Genomic DNA, 18,224 nt, shown 5'->3' with positions numbered 1-18,224 from the left:
CTACATGTTGAATGAAGTAAAAGGTGAACTACAACTTAAAGCAGGTACTCAGCCAGAGTGGATTCAGATTAATGACCATATGGTGTCATCCCTCACTGTCCTGTGGAAAAGAGCTATTGGCATAGTTCATATGTGTATTTATAATGTAAATTTCCACTGAACCCATTTGCTGTTTTCAAATGTATTCCTCCATAGCAACTGTCGTCAGGTTGACACTCTTCACAGAATCCCATTTAACCTAATAAGAAACTACGGCTTATGACTCTCCGTTAAAATTGATGGATGGGTGGATGGATGTGCTTTATTGAGGATGTGCTTTATTGGGGTTATGTGGGAGCATACATATGATACAGTACTGTGCAAATGTCTTAGACACTTAAGTGCAATATTTAAAACAATTTTTCTTGGTGTTTGTAACATTTTGTAAAAAAGTCATATCATTAGAATGGATGCAAACACTGTAAACATACTGTAAAAATACTTTTATAATACTTTTATTACAATAATAATTTTCTGTTTTGACAAAAAGTAGTTGATATCTTCTGAACTAGTTTGAAGAAAAAAGTTTGGTTCCAGCCATCAAAACCAGGTTTCAGATGATAACGACAGTCTATACTGGGCTACTATGAGGAGAGGTTTGGAAAGGGGTAAATAAACACATTGAGTGTGTTTACATGCACTTAATAATCCGATAATTGCAGATAAATCAGATTTTGTCAGTAGTCCGATCAAGTTGTTTTTTATGCACTTGAGCAATCAGATAATGTGAAACTCCAGGTCTACATGAGTCAGACAGTAATCAAATTTCTGCTTTGCATCCAGCCAATAAACTCACAGAAGAAGATGTGATGTGAACGTAACGTAAAACTCAAACTTCATACCGTGGTTGTTTTTTAAAAAAAGCGCCGCTTAACCTGAAAACATGAACATTTAACATGAATATTTAAATCTTTCATTTCGTCCGGCATGTAGTCGGTATTTCCGATATTGCCGTCTGTTCCACACAGACCGATAAATCTGAAAGAAATCAGAGTAAGAGTTTACATGCACTGAGAAGTCTGATTACTGAGCTAAAATCCAGCTCAGATTTCTTAATTGGATTTCTAGATCGGAGTATGGTGTTTACATGACCGTTTGAATAATCGGGTAACTGCAGAAATCCAATGATGATTGGATTACCAAGTGCATGTAAACACACTCAATGATACATGTAAAAGCACTAATTATGGTGATTTTTCATTTTCAAAAATGAAAGCAAATTAATGCACACTATTTAAATAGCTCTTCGGATGCAGTTTTATGAGTTGCCTAAAACTTTTGCACTGCACTGTATGTTAAAAAATACAAAGCTTATTCATATCAGACCACTAAGTAGTGAAATAGAGTTATTAAATAACTTTGACTTTCCAGTTTAGAGTGATGTGCTACAGAGCTATATTTATAAACAAATACAGTTTCCTGGTAAGTTGAATGAGATTTTCTGTAAAATCTTTGAACAGTTGCTATGAAAGAGTGCATTTGTGGGCGGAGCATGGACACGCCAGTTGATTTTTTTGTTTCCATGTTGCCTTGTCCCTTCTCTGTTAATTACTGTCTCTCTCTCTCTCTCTCTCTCTCTCTCTCTCTCTCTCTCTCTGTCTTGCAGAAGTAAGAGGCAAAAGTCCAGCTCTGTTGAGGGTGATATAGACACCAGCCCCGGAGGCGAGTACTACGCCTCTCCAAACTCTCCAGCTAGCAGCTCCCGAAACTGGCAGGATGAGATGGAAGGAGGTGAGCTGAGTGCACTAATGCTAATGAGGAACAGTGTAATGCCAAATGTTGTACTGTGAAAAACATGCATCTCTGTCATTACCACACTATCAGCCCCAGGACAGCTTTTTACATCTAACACTGTCAGTGTTTATACCAATGAACGTTTTAAATACCGTTATCTAAACAGGAACAGTCAAAAATCTTATCACTGCTGTCGGAACAAAACCTCTTATCTCCAGTGGTCACTTTACAGGAGAAGGAAAAACATACTTTACTTTTAATGTAAGTCAATGGAACCAGACTTTTTTCCAAGTCATTTTGGGTCGTTTCTTTTGGTCCATTCATCATGAAATTTACACACAGCGTAAAGAGCAACAGGCATTTTCAAATTATGTCAAAAGCTGAAAAACAGCAAAAATGTTTTTTGTTATCAGCCACTTCTAAACTCTCATTGACACACTAAAAAACACGAACGAGAGGTTTATTTTCAGTAATTCCATTTCATTTTAGTTAATTTTGCAGTGGACATAGTAGTTTTCATTTAGTTTTCTTTTTTTTTATTACCATTAACGGACACATCCTTTCACTTTTCTTCACTTTATTAATAGTCTGAGTTAAGTGTAATAACCCTGCCACAGAAGTCCTTGATTGGCTGGATCAGATGACCTAATGTAGGTAGGTCAGAAATAAACTCTGCAGTAAAGTAGCTCTCCAGGAGGAGGGTTAGTGACCACTGCTGTTCACTGTACTACAATATGATGTTCTGTGTAACATTTTGTTTTGATAAAGTTTCACAATTTACGTCCCAGTCCATGCAGTCCAAATACGGAGACTAAGCTGTAAAAACAGCCCCTTTTGCATTCATCGTTTTTGTGACGTCACGAAAATCTACTTATTTACATATATTTATGTAGTTTAGTTTAGCCCCGTCCATTCAAAATAAAGGTATCAGAAGTGTTTCAGCCCAGACTGCTTCTTTAAATGAGCCATAATACAGGACAGCCAATCAGAACAGAGCACATTTACATGTACGAATCATTCTACCAAACTGGTTCAAAGTCAAAGTTCAAAACACTTTTCAGACTTTTAACTTGGACATTAGACTGAAATCCTGCTTTGAGTGACCCTTTACCTTAATTATGGTTATTTTATTATAATAAGTGATTGAATATATTTGTCAATCATTTACCAAATGTTGAAGTAGTGACTGTTTTGTCTGTGTGATTTTTAGCTCATTTTAAGGTTAAGCAGACACAGCTTTGAACAGCTGTACACACATAAAATCATCATATTTATCACTAAAACACAAAATGGTTTACTTAATTGCAGAAAATCTGTGTTTCAGTAGTGACAGTTCTTAATGTTTCACACTGATTTTCAGATTCTGGGACACATTTACTTCAAAACAGTGGGATCTAAGTCTTTCCCCTATACATTGTGATGTTTTATATATTTATCTTATTACTATCTCAATTAAATAGACCATAACAATTTAAATAAATAATATAAATATAAATATTTAAGGTCTGAATACTTAATTGTTTTTTTAATCATTTTTTTTTCTGCGACTAATTTGGTAGAATGATCCTAATAAAAACAGCTTGCTTAGTAGGGAGAGGTTAGAAAACGGTCACGCTGACTCCGGTGGGCATAGGAGGTAATAGGCAGTGACCTAAATAGTCGCACAGCTAAATTTATTGAGCCTTAATCAACACTTTTGAAGTACTTTGGAAAGAGTGAATGACAAACATATCGTCTTTTTGGGGTCGGGGTGTAGAAAGCCTTTGCTCACAGGCTGCTGCTCGTACTTGGCTTTGAGTTTCCTAAACAGAGCCGCAGGTCGTCATTAATTCATGAACTCTCGTTTTTGTGGGAGTCTGCAGAAAGCACAGCAGCCGGGCGCTCCTCTTTCATCGCCCCGCAGGCTGCCATCCCGCGCCGGAGCACTCTGTGCTTTCAGTACCAGCACATCAAAAGTTTGAGAACATTTTGACTTCTTTTCTTTTTTTCACTTTTAGATGAGGTAAGGGCATTCATAAAGAAAAAAAATACCTGCAAAGCTTTTAGCATAAAAGAGCTAACATTGGGCATCCCTGCTCAAATTAGTCAGGATGGTCAGGTTTTTTGATTTTCTAAGTGCAAATAAGTTAACATGTCACTGTTACGTACCCCTGTGATAATATCTAGGGGTAAAAGGGGAAGTAACATAGAGTATGTGATGAGTGGTGGAAGGGAGAGACACGAACGTCGGGAGTATCACGTTTAGACAATGCTTTACTTTTCAAAATTACGCTGGGGTAAGAATATTGTATACATAGCTAGTAGCAGTGGTAGACTATGGACGCTAGGAGGAGAAACACAGAGAGAGAGAGAGAGAGAGAGAGAGAGAGAGAGAGACAAAGTGACGACAAGGCGGAACTAAAACTAACGTGGCTATGATTTTAACAACAGCGCCACGTCACCAAGTCACCAAACTGCCAGAAACCTAAAGGCCTCACAGACACACACAGGGCTCTCCTCTATTTACATGTTACTGGGTCAGCCTTTTATCTTCAAACACCCACCCCTATTCAGTCAGCCATGATTCTGATTGGAGGATGAGGGTAGAACAGTTGAATTCGCACAGACGCAGCCATTGGTTGGGATGCACTTGTTAGGAAGTGACGTAGATAGAAAAGGAAAGAAAAAAAAAACAAAAAAAAAAACATACGTGCCATTCTGGCCTGTAACAGACACATTTTTAACCATTTTAATTAATTATTTAGCAAAGAAGTAGAAATTACACACTAAGATTTGTCATATTTTACTGTCATATTTTACTTTATTCCATGTAGAGAATGTGTTATATTCACAAATCAAAAAATTATCGTGTGATTGGGGGAGTCCTAACTAGCGGGTGGAATTGGAGACGACTAAATTGGGAAAAAATTGGGGAAAAAAAAAAAAAATTGTTTGATCGGGGCACTCAAACTTACATACTCATTTGTGGCGTTTTCCTTTCTCTGTTTAGTATTCAGTATTGTTTATATTTTAGCCTCAAAATGTGTAAATTATAGCTGGTATAGCTGGCATCACAAATTCATGCTGGCTGTCTGCATCACTTCACCGCTTCAGCACTTTTCATGTGGCTGTTGAAGCTAAAAGAACAAAAGTAAGAAATCACAGTGAGAGCACTTGAATCACTGGATGATAAGAATGCCCAGTGCAGAATACCACTCAGCTTCATGTCCATCACAGAGTCTTCCTTGGTACAAAGAGCAAGTTCAAATAAAGATTTGACAGTTTTCTTTTCCAAACTGTTGTTAAAAACACATATTGAAACTCTCTTGACCCAAAGGTAGTTTCACCTTCTAACCGACCCGGAGATGCCAAAGCGTCCAGGCTGTCATCTCTTACTCATATAACTTAAAGGAGCCATAGAACGGAAAACTGTATTTACACTGGTGTAGTTGAACAGTGAGAGTTCAGTACGTGGAACTGATGTATCGTGAACCTCAAACACTGTCGTCTCTTCCTTCATATACAAATCTCGCATTTGGAAAAGAGGGTGGTAAAACGGGCGTTTTCCAAAATCCGAAATTTTTACGTAACACAGTCTTTATATTTACACCCCCAAAATTTACATACACCAACCCACATTCCAGCCCAGCGAAACAACGACAACAGAGCAACAGGACTGAAAATGGCAGACTATTCGCAGATATTGTATTGTTCCAAGCTGTAAGTGGATGTTGACACTTTTCATGCCCTTCCCAAGGACCTGACCTGTCAACAGGCATTAGTGATGTTCATCTTTAAACGAGGCTGAAGTTGGCTTCCTATTCGCCAGCTCTTCTGTTCTGTTCCATCTTAAATACTGCAGCTTGTACAGTCTTCAGAATACACAGTGCCAGAATGTAAGTGCGACACCATTTAAGGTGGAAAAACCAAGTCTGGACTGGGTTGCACCAAGTTTCTATGAGTTTAGTATGTTTGTGCGTAAAGTCTTTACTGAGTTCTTAGTTACACTAATTCGTTTCAAACTATCCTTTAACTGAATTTGGCTGCACCACAAATCCGTAAGTCGTGTCGTAACTAGTAACAACTAACTAATGCATACGTCGCTTTAACATGACGATAACATCAACCAATCAGAAAACTTGCTGCCATGGAAGCGCGACGGCAGCTGCTCTGACTTCTCCATAGAAAAAATATCCAGCATAGAAGAGAACAATGTGTACAAGTTAAACTGAATAAAGCTGATCATCTACAGCCACTGTCTGTTTGTCTTTTAATATTTCCTAAATGCCAGTGTGACCAAAACAACAGCAGATCAGTTTAGGCGTTTGGGCTGCTGAGTATCACTGAGCTGGAGCTGTGGGTGTTTAGCTTCATGCTCGGACTTTAAACCTGGGCACTTTATTAGAGCTGTAAGTAAAATTCCAGCATAAAGCATTTAGAATTTTTTGCTAAGTTAACCAAAAAAGTCATATTTTTTGTCTTTTTTTTCTTTCTATCTGATGGTTGTGAAGATGGTTCTGATGGTTTTCCTAAAACTTACACCTGCTGAGGGCAAAGTGTAAATATTAAGTAACTACCAAGCTCAACGTTAAAACTAGTTTTTGTGGTGCAACCCTGTTCTGATTTAATAATGCATAAACCTGAACTTGGTGAACACTGATGTTACAACTAGCCTACGTTTGAACTCACGCACAGCTGGTGCAACCGGACACTGACGTATAGGAAACGTCTGCTCCCACATGTATTAAAAGATTCCGGACGACTTCAATTCAAAGTTGTTGATTTGCTCTGCACATTTCACTCCGGACAGTTTCTCAAAACCTGGACAAAACTGTGTAGCTTCGCACAGTGATTGATGCTGTGACATCTGAGAACAATTCATTCTGTGGCACCTTTAGGAACTTAGTCACGCTCTTAGCAAAAAAGAGCTCTGTATAGTACAAAAAAGGGTTACTAAGTCATAACAATGGTGGAACCCTTTTGGGTGCTAGATAGAATTTTTTTTTTTTTTTAACTGTACACAAGAGGTTCATCACAGAGGTACTTCACCATATAATATACTCCAGTTACTTTGATTCATTGAAAATAAGTGCTCACAGATCCAAATTCTGTTTTTTAAGAGCTCTGGAAACAAATGGTGCATCCAACAATAAAGGAAGCCACTTGCATCTTTTATACAGTGATAGGAAACATGGTAGCTCACAGAAAGCTCTGTTCGACATGCTGGTGTTCATTAAATGATGTTGCTGTTGTCAACAGTGATATGAACATGATGTAACTCCTCTGGCAGCAGAGTTAAATGAGCAGGTACCTTCCCTTTTTTGGGTTCAACACAGAGCCGGGCAGATTTATGTGGTTAAATAACTACACTTCAGGCTCCTGAGTGACGCAACCATCTAAGCGTTGGCCCTCTCATCAGGAGATCATGAGTTCAAACCCTGGTGATGCTACAGCCATCTGTGGCCGGGAGTCCAAGAGAGCACAATTGGCCTCACTCTCTGGGTGGGTAGGATGGCCCCACCTCTCCCCCCATCACTCAGCATGATGCTGGCCAGCTCAGGCGTTTGTTAGCTGACATAGCAGAACTGGCAGTTGTGGCTTCCCTCCGAGCGCGTTCAGCTGTCCAATGACGTTGCGTGAGCGGCAGTTCGAAAAGATGCGGTGGTGCTTCACAGGTCTCGGAATAAGCCCGTGTTAGCCTTCACCCTCCTAGCGCTGGTGGTATTGAGTGGTTGGGGGAGTCATAACTACTAGGTGGAATGACTAACTAGGAGTATGACTAAATTGGGGAGAAATAAAAAAAAACTACACTTCCCAAGAATGATTGATCTAAAAGACTTCGAGTTAAACTGTGTCAGTAATAATAATAAAATTTTAATAATAAAATGGAAAATAAGTTCGTAAATTAGCTGTCGGTAAAAAATCACAAACCTAATTGTGATTGTAATTGCAGTGCAAACAACTCTGCAGCCCACAACCACCACAACTCCATTCCAATTACATGCACAAAAACCCACAGAATTCTCTCCCACACTCCTCCTGAAGTGAACTTACACAGCGGTGGGTGAGTGAGTGTCCTATCCTACACAAACCCCCTCACACGAAATCATAAGTAGATCACAGCGTGGTTTATATAACGACTGCGTGGCCTACTTTGACTCCAGCCAGGTTTGACCAGGTGTTTCAGTTCTGCTGGAGAGAACTGAAGCTGCTTATACTGCACTTCACTGCACTTTGCAGATAGATACTTGTACACGCACACTTAAGAGATTTAGATAGCGAACCAGATCCATTACCACACCACGTCAAAGGTTTTGATTTAATGGACTCATTATGGCTATCAGATACATTCCTGCTGCATGCTGTATGCTCCTGCTGCTGGTACATATATTAGCATTCTGACAGGAAAATTCTCACAACTGCAGTGTTTCTCTTACCATAGAAAAAATGGGTGGGGTCAGTAATCTGGATCACCCCCTTTTAAATCCCCTCAATAGTTATTCATTTTTTCTCAGCAAACAGTAAGATATACTGTAACAACAACTGTTCTACTGGCTTCCAGAACGATTCTGAAACTCATTTAAAAAGTATTTTAGGCTTGAAGCGGTAACCACACTGCTGCTGCCCTGTTTATGCCCCCTGTGTTAATCAGCTGAAGCTTTTATACCAGCTGTGCACAGTGCAGCGGACAAAGTGCACACAAAGTGCATTTTTACATCGAGAGTCTGCTTTTTGACACTATCGAGCATCAGACTAACGGTTTCTATCTAGAGACCCTACATACAACATTTTCTATCTAGACTCATAGCCATAGTCTGCATTTCAACTGTGGTAAAGGGGAAAGTGAGCAGGTTTATTTAGAGGAAACAATATAATGTGTTTGCAACAGTCCTACTTAGAGAATGAAAGCAATGGCCACTCACTGTACCCTCTAGCTGTGATATCAGCATCCATCAGTAGGCATACCCTTCAGTCATGTAATTATTATTCAACACCTACATGGAGGAGGGTATATATATATATATATATATATATATATATATATATATTTATATATATGTAAATTCTTCGTCTGGTAAAACTCTTATCTCTCCGGTACTCCTGGTCAGCAATGGTAAGAACCTACCAACAGTGCTTGAAAGAGTGCACAAACCATGAACCAGCGACAAAGCAGGGGGTACCTCGATGCACCTCGAAGTCACAGAAAATCTTAATGATGGTTACGAGAGGAATGTGTCGCAGCACATTGCATCGCACCCTGCTGCCTGTGGGATTACATAGCCTTAGACCAGTCAGAGTGCCCATGCCAATCCCTGTCCACCGTCAAAAAGCACCTGCAAAGGGTACACAAGTGTCGTAACTGGACCTTGGAGTGATGGAAGAAGGTTTCCTCTGATGAGGCTTGCTTTCTTTTACATCGCGTGGTAGGTGTGCGGTGTTTACCTGGGAAAGTATTCGTGCGGACGTTAGTTTGACAGCACCTACATGGAGGAGGGTGTATATATATATATATATATATATATATATATGTATATATATATATATATATATATATATATATATATATATATATAAATCTTAATGATGCCAATCCCTGTCCACCGTCAAAAGCACCTACAAAGGGTACACAAGTGTCGTAACTGGACCTTGGAGTGATGGAAGATGTTGTGTGGTGTTTACCTGGGAAAGTATTCATGTGGATGTCAGTTTGACACATGCCACCAACCTAAACATCATTGTGGGCCAGGTGCCCCACTTCATGACTGTTTAGTTCCCTGAAGGTAATAGCCACTTTCAGCAGGATAATGTTCCCTGCCACACCGCACAGATTGTTCAGGAACGGTTTGAGGAACATGGACAAGAGTTCAAGATGTTGCCGTGGCCTCCAGATTCCCCAGATCTCAATCCGATCCAGCGTCTGTGGGAAGTGCTGGAACAACAACTTGCAGAACTTATAGAATCTGCTACTAATGTCGGTCACACTTTATTTGGATTGTGCTTTATAGATAATCTACAGAAACTTAAATTATTAACAGACTTTCTGGAGTTGATTGTCAACAACGTTAAAGTTAGGGTAGGTCATTAAAGTTAGGGTTAGGTCTAGGAGTAGGCGTAGGTTTTGTCTTGAGGTTAGGTTTATGTTTAGGATTAGGTATAGATTTAATAGAATCTTTCATACGTAACTTCAAATTCAGTTGCATTTAATAGATATTTATCTGAATGTTAGTTAAATATAGACTGAGCATGTACAAAGCATCTTCGGTGGACCATCCAAATAAAGTGTTACTCTGTCTTGGTGCAAGATGCCACAGAGCGCTTTCAGAGGTCTTGTAGAGTCCAGGCCTCGGCAGCTTGTCTGGTGGCATGTAGAGGGGCAAACAGCATATTAGGCAGGTGGTTTGCCGTGTTTTGGCTGGTCGGTGTTCATTCCTGTTCATGCGTTTTGTTGTGGTAGTTTCGTGACAAACTGAATAAAAATCTCAGAATTATTGTTTTTTTCCCTAAAAGATCATATTCTGTATGTACATAAAATGCAACAACAGCACTGTGAAATCGCATTATTAACAGAAAACAGTTTTTAACAGAAAACCACTTTTTGCTGCTCCTTGACATCTATACATAAAGCTATATAGTCTAAACAGCTGTGGTCTCATAAACATCAGTTGCAGTTTGAGAATGTCAACAAAACCATGCAAAATTTCAGAGGCGACAGCTTTTGTTTTGAATAGAACAGAAAAAAAAAACAGCAGAGGCAGTTAGCAGTCATGTTATGAGCTGGCTTGCAATTTATGCACCATATTAGCAATCAGATTTCACACCGATTAATCAGAGACACATTTGGGGAGAATCTTATCAGGTTACGATCCGTATTGTTGCTGTCGGAACATTTATGTTGTTTTTTTTCCGAGTATTATTTCATTATTAACTCACATTAGAAGTTTAGAATGTTTTTCCTTCCCCTGTAAAGTAACCATTTTGGAGATACAGGGTCTAAATGGGGTCAGCAAGGGGTCTACTGTGTGCCTTGGTGTCCATGTAGTTTCTTATGTTCACTGCTGTTACCTCTTACTGTGGTTCTGCCCCACAGGCTCCTCAGCATGGGCCAGGTGTGCCCACCTGAGCTGCTGAGCTCAGATGGTGTCCAGCAGAGTTCTGTAAAGTGTAATTTGGGTGGGATTTTACATCAGGTGGTGCAGTAATGTGTAATTATTACCACATCTTTAAAATAACTGATGATGTCGGCTGATGTAATTTAATGCGGTCAAAAATTACACAGATTCCAACGGTTATAGTTAAACAAGGCTTTACTCCCATATGGAAAAAAGATATATGGACATGTACTTCTATATATTTGAAATACACAAATAACACATTGCAGTCCATCCCAAAATACATTCCAAACACTAAAATATATTTCAGAAAATATTGCCATATTAGCCAAATATATCGCTGTTGTCGGATGAAAACCTTGTCTCCAAAATGACTTAACAGGAGAAGGAAAAAACCTACTTTACTTTTAATGTAAGTCAATGGAACCAGAATTTTTTTCCAAGTGATTTTTTTGTCATTTCTTTTGGTCCATTCATGATGAAATTTGCACACAAAGGACAACAGGCATTTTCAAATCATGTCAAAAATGGAGATACAAGGTTTTCTTCTGACAGCAGCAACATTTTAAAATACATTTATTTTAAAATGTGTGAGAAAACATTACGTATAGAAATGTACTATATAAAGATTAATGCATAGAAAAATGTATGAATGTATATCAAATACATTCGAAACTCAAATACTGTCTAATGCACTTTACTGTTTGGATAGCTTTTGAAATGAGTTTGTATTCTAGCATCTTTAGCAAATCACTGTAAATATTAGCAAATCACTGTTGTCTCCAAATTGATAAATTTACAGGAGAAGGAAAAAACATACTTTACTTTTAATGCAAGTCAGCGGAACCAGACGTTTTTCCAAGTCATTCTGGGCCGTTTCTTTTCGTCCATTCATCATGAAATTTACACACAGTGTAAAGAGCAACAGGTACTTTCAAATTATGCAAGAGGTTTTGTTCCGACAGCAGCAAAATGAACGTTTAACATGGCAAAAGCGAGTGTTGTAGGTACTGATACACTGTGAAAATGCAGTTATTTGATGATTTGATATCCTGTTTTTTTTAAATACATTGTGTGTGAGTGTCTTACTGCATACGTACATGATTAATGCAAAACACAACCTTTGATAAAACTACACACAACTGAAAAATTATAAAAAATACAAATCAGTGCATTTTAAAAATATATTTAACAAATATATTTTGGCCATTTTCATACATTGCAAAAATGTATTTGATAAATACATTTGGAATATATTTTTTGTCCATATGGGCTTATTTTTATTATTTTGCATTGTTTTCATCAGGTATGTTGTTCTCTTTACTTAAGTTTGGTACATACATAATCTATATTTTATTTGTGAGTAAATTATTTGAATCAGGAAAATCCCGTGCCTTATTCTTTCAGTCCCTAGAGCAGGGAAGTTCAGTTCTGGTCCTGGACGGCTGCAGTCCATCACAGTTTTGTTGATTTCCCAGCTCTAACAAACCTCCTGAACCTGGTTATTAGCTGCTGAGTTGGATCAGGTGGGTTTTGAAGGAAAATGGCTAAACTGTGCTGGACTGGAGTTGAAGACCCCTGCCTCAGAGGTGTATGATAAAAACTGTGAGCTTGTTGAATCAGGTGTGTTTTAAAGTTGTGGAAAAAAAAACACTAAATGTTAAGCACAGTGTGGTCAGTGTTCAGAAGTGTGGTGCTGGGGGTCTTCTAGACTGCTCTGAGATCAGTCTGCGAGGGCTCCTCCAAACCTTCAGCCATGTAAACCTGGAAGTAAAGCTGGTCTGGGATCAGTTCTCAGCGGGACGCCCTGCAGGAGGGCAACCCCGCCCACCTCACTTCCTGTCTAGACAGCTCTAATGAGGTCCTCTTTAACGAGCCTGTCTGACTGATTACTCTTAAGGGGGGCGGGGGTGCTCGTAGACTCACAGGTACTCATAGACTCACAGCCTGAGCAGCAGCTGCAGACTCCAGGTGGCTTTTGGAAATCTGTAAACCTGGACGTTAATAGGTAGAGTTCAGTAATTGTACTTTATTACTGTACTTAAGTACTATTTTGGAAGATTTCTGTAATACTTTTCGTCAATTACATTTCAAAGAGAAAAATACTTTATTATTATACTTTTTCCATTTAGACCTTTAAAGTATTCATTACAAAGTGAAATTCCAGCACATTTCCATTTAAACTTATCAAAACATTCAACCATTTTGACATTTTGGCTGTCAAATGGAATCAGAAATCAAATGCGAATTTTCCACTTGTTTGTTTGTCAAATAGTGTAATATATTCTAATTTTAAATACAAAGAAGATGCATAATTTTATTAAATATTCAGTTACTCACTCCATAAAGTAAACATATTACCTTGTTCAGAGTCACTGAGCTGCTAAGAACCTTTCACATGTCTGCAGGTATTCCCATAGTATATAAAACCCATACAGTTCTAATTAGTTAATGTGCAAAAGTCAGAGACCACATTTAAGTTTTAGTCAAAACGGGCATTTATTAATTTTTCAAGAGATATTTCTGTGATGATTAGATACAAGATAATCCACTTGCATAAGGAAGGAGAAAGGCAAAGGAAAATAGGTGAAAAAACAGTTGTTTTCAAAACTGGAGTTCAAAAAAATTACTAAAAAGAGAAAATGGGGCTCCTAACAACCACCTGGAAGACCTGGTAGACACCAAAACTGTCCCCCATCAGATAAACAGCACTTAAAGCTTTCATCTCTGAGAGAGAGGAGAAAATCAAGCTGCTTCAGATCTGCAAACATCCACAGGTGTTTCTGTCCATCCTTCCACTGTGAGAAGACGACTCAGCGCTGTGGGTCTGAAAGGATGTGTAGCTGTCAAGAAGAACCTCACTGAGAAAAGGAGACGTACACTTCAAACAAAGAAGCTGAACAATGGACTGACCACCCCAGAGTCCAGACCTCAACATCACGGAATGGGTTTGATTACTTCAGAAAATGATCAACCAGCTTCTAAGACTGAACTTTGGAGGTGTGTCTGCAGATTCTTTGAGAAACTGAAAGTGAGTCTCCAGAAAAGAATGGAAGCTGTAATAAAGGTGAAGAGTGACTCACTAAATACTGGAAAACTAATATTATTCAGTTGTTGTGTAATTTTCAGCTTTTTTCCTGTCTGTTTTGACTGGGAATTTAACAAACAAAGGTCTCTGGCTTTTGGACAGTACTGTAGGCTACAAGGTACATAAGATCAGCATATTTGGGATGATGTTCAAATATGGAGGCATCTTAAGTAGGTTACTGTACAGTGAAACTCTGGTTTCATATTTCATATCAGCTGCGTCCTATAAAAAAGTCTTAGGAAATAAATGTGTCTGCTGCCGGTGGATCATTCCTCCAGTCAGGCACACATACACAAACCTTGACACTGCTGCTGTAGCTCCACAGGGACATGAGAGTGGCCCATAAACACTGCAGTTCACTGCAGCACTGGAGGGTGGCGTGCTCTGAACACACTGCGCCACTCTGTGGTCAGAAATGGCAGCTGCAGTCTGGCTTCACAGGGCGTAAATAGAGGAGCTGGTCAGTTAGCTGCGTAAGCATTTTGTTTTGGCATTACTGAAGTTTGTCCTTGTGTGGAACAGCAAGGCTGACCTCTCTCTCTCTCTCTCTCTCTCTCTCTCTCTCTCTCTCTCTCTCTCTCTCTCTCTCTCAGGGATCTCCCCGACAGTGAAGAAGACTGAGATGGATAGTCCGTCTCCTCAGGAGAGTTCTCCTCGCCTCAGCAGCTTCACACAGCACCACAGACCCGTCATCGCAGTGCACAGCGGTGAGGAGACTTGAGAATTTTACTAATAAAAAACATAAATCATAATTCAGTGGTTGAGATGTCAACAAACTCTTTTAGCGTGGTTTGATGTAATACTGTTTATTGTAGAGAAACTTCCCGTCTCCGATTGCTTTTGGAGTAGATAATTCACTCACATCCTCAGAAGAGACGTCCTTCACCAAGTTTTGACGGAGTTCTCTTTGAATTCTCTTTCAAGGCATTCACAGTCAGATTCATCCTCTCAGGGAAGGGGTCCGAAGCACAACCCACAGTACAAAATGTTCTTCCGCACGCTGCATGCCATTACACATTTCTACCAGAGAGGTCTCCAAATCCCCAAATCTTACGTAGTGTAGCTTTAAACCTGTGCTTTACTCCTCCTTACATTCGTATCCATCCAAATGCTGTCAGCAATATTGCTGATTCAGCACTAGATAAACTAATGCTTCTAGTACCAGAGTGAAAATGTACACATTTTCTGGAGACTGTAGATGGTCTTTGATCCCTGTTGATGCCACAGCCATCCATGGCTGGGAGTCCAGGAGATCATCCGTGGGTGGGTAGGATGGTCCTTCCTCTCCCCTATCACTCAACGCAGTGCTGGGCCAATGCCGGCGTCTGTTTGCTAATTTAATAGAATTAGCTGTTAGCTTTCTTCTCCAAGCATGTTGAGCTCTGATGATATTGCATTAGCAGCAGTTTGAAAAGATGTGGTAGAAATATTGTAAGTCATTTTGAGTGAGTCAGCGCTAAAAGTGGGTGGCTGTAGGCCCGCTGGGCCCATTCATACCACTACCACTGGCCACATGGCATAAAAACTGTTCACACTGCAGATTAAAATGACTGATATTGTCATTAATCACTTCAATCGCAGTGCGGTCACAGGTAAAACTAATCCAGCTCCAATAGGGCTATAATGTGGGAATTGACAGTTAATGGTGGTCTAATTGTAGTTCAGGTCTGTAGCCAGACTTCATACCTCCATACTTGGAGTGCACTTGGTCTTTGTCAGTGGCATTGAAGTGAGAGTGCTCGCTCGGGGTGAGTATTGGACCTGACAGGCTGTCTGGGACAGGAAGAGCAGTTAGTATGTGTGCGTGATGAGCTGCTTTATTGCAGGGCGTACAACACTCTGCAGACAGCAGTGCTCTCTGTGACAGGTAATTGTCTCCGGGACAATGAGGAGTAATCTGTTGTCTGGCAACGCTCCACTGTCTGCACAACGATGCTACAACAATTAGCGCCGCCGTTCAAATGAACTGGTGGAGCATCGACACCATATGTCACCAGGAGAGGAGCGTTAGCGCTGATATTACAGCTGTCGCGATGAATTATGGAAATCAGCATCACTGAAAATTGTTCATTTCCAGAAGGATTAGGAGAATAGAGATCTAAGACGCTTGACAGCCCAGCAAAAAGACATTCATTCAGTGCGGGTAGTTGGCTGTTAGGTGATCTCAGAACTGACGTGTGGTGCATGCATTGCGTCGTCGAGTGCAGATGCAAGTTCCTCATTGTAATCTCAATGAACATGTTGTTCTGCCATAAGACTACAGAGAAAAGCTAATGGTTGCTAAGTTCAACTAACCCTTTAAAGTTCACTTCAAGTGCTCACTCTCATAACTTCTTCTTAATAGTTACAGAATAATTCATAGTAGTTTCCGAATAATTTAAATTAGATACTGAATAATTTACAATGAATCATTTCTTATATTAATAATGTGTTATAAGTGATATTTTATTTGCTATTTTACACAGTGTAGATTTAAATCTTATTGCCTGATCACCATTTTAAATTTAGTGTAGTCGATATATCATAGATTTTGGGTTATGTACAGTAAATAATGTACTGTAATTATCTATTTCCATTTCTTGTAGTTGTCTATTAATTAGTAGATAGTAGTAGTAGCTATAACACTGACATTGCTTAGGACTAGCATATTCAATTATTTTATGCATTTATCTTGAATTATATATTTAATTAATTAAATCATTATGTTTATATTTATAAATTGATTAGATTATTATATTTATATTGATCAGTAGTATACATCGACACAACTCTTATCAAAAGTAACCAGCGGTTGATGTAGAACATTTTATTTATGTGTAGCTGATTGACTCATTGAAAACTTGACAATTTACAGCACTAATATTTACAGTGTATCATAAAACAGCACACCTAACAGCAGAAATGAGCATCTATTGGAGTACATAGACAAGCATATTGTCACTGTCAGAACAAAGTATCTCCATTTTCGTCCTGATTTCATTTTTTCATTTTTTCATTTTTGGCCATTATTTAAAATCTGCCCTTTATGGTATGTGAAAACTTCAAGATGACTGATCTTATAGAAATGATCTAGAACTGCTTGGAGTACAATATTTTTACATTAACTTACATTAAGTTCTGAATATCTTTCCTACTTTTGTAAAGTTATCAATTTTGAAGATGCAAGTTTATATAGCTCTTATGGTCAAGTTCAGTAGAAATAGATAGGTAGGTAGGCAGGTAGGTAGGTAGTTAGGCAGGTAGGTAGTAGGTAGGTAGGTAGTAGGTGGGTTGGTTGGTTGGTTGGTTGGTGGTTGGGTCAATTTACTAATCCCAGAGGGAAATTCTTCTATTGCAGCAGTACAAAGTACAGTAAAGAGCAAAACAAGAGCAAAATAAACAGGAGCAAAGTATTGGCATGCATTTACAGATGCATATATAATAAAATATACTAAAACAACAATAAAAATAAATGTGTAGTACAAAAACAATAAGTAAATCGCATAAATACTATGCACTTGACAATGCAGTGGTGCACGTCACATCCAGTGAATGAACCGAGTGACTGTGTGCTGTAAATGATAATCTATGTTAACAACTGTCCAGTATGACCTTTATGGATGCATGTATGTAGTTGGATACACAAGTATAGCATTCAGTTCAAAGTGTCAATGTCCATTTAATAAAAGCTGAAATCTGTCTCTTTGGTGTCGACTCTCTTGCAGGTATCTCTCGGAGTCCGCACCCCTCCTCGTCGCTGCATTTTTCGACTACCCCCATTCTGCCCCAGTCCACCTCCACCTACTTCCCGCATACGGCCATCCGCTATCCCCCCCACCTCAGCACGCAAGACCCGCTCAAGGACCTGGTCTCTCTGGCCTGTGACCCGTCAGATCCACAGGCCAGCCCGGTAAGCCTGCTCGTCCAATCAAGAGTGAGCTTGAGTAAACTTGCTTCATTGCTTTCTAAACCTGGTCCTGCACAGTCTTGAGCTTATCCTGCACTGACACACCTGATCCAGCTAATCAGCTAATAAAGTCAGCATTAAATCTGCTCTTCTTCAGCATTTATTTTGATATGTGATCTAATTTAAAAAATTCATATATTTTATGCTGTCACAGACTACCATTTTGAACACATTTACAGTCTTATGCAAAAGTTTGTGCACCTCTGGTCAAATTTCATGTTTTTGTTCATTTTTTAAGCGTAAATAAGTTAACACGTCCTCTACAGAGAACACACTTCTGCACATTTTAATACACAATTACTGTTTATTTGCTGAATTTCACAATAAA

General features: G+C 39.1%; 1 protein-coding gene across 4 annotated transcripts in view; it reads left to right on the top strand.

The window, feature by feature from the left end:
- Window positions 1-18,224, top strand: part of nfic (nuclear factor I/C) — a 228,030-nt gene that overhangs the window by 170,515 nt on the left and 39,291 nt on the right. For 2 of the 4 annotated variants that reach the window (XM_036579516.1, XM_036579513.1), the window contains exons 6-8: window positions 1,646-1,770; window positions 14,544-14,657; window positions 17,655-17,839. In XM_036579516.1, coding sequence (XP_036435409.1) covers window positions 1,646-1,770; window positions 14,544-14,657; window positions 17,655-17,839 — 424 coding nt within the window. Of the gene's footprint in view, window positions 1-1,645; window positions 1,771-14,543; window positions 14,658-17,654; window positions 17,864-18,224 lie in introns of all 4 variants that reach the window. The other 2 variants (XM_036579515.1, XM_036579514.1) reach the window with 1 other exon arrangement.

This window comes from Colossoma macropomum, unplaced genomic scaffold (genome assembly GCF_904425465.1).
Source record: "Colossoma macropomum unplaced genomic scaffold, Colossoma_macropomum, whole genome shotgun sequence".
NCBI lineage: Eukaryota > Metazoa > Chordata > Actinopteri > Characiformes > Serrasalmidae > Colossoma > Colossoma macropomum.
This window is presented reverse-complemented; position numbering and strand designations above follow the sequence as displayed.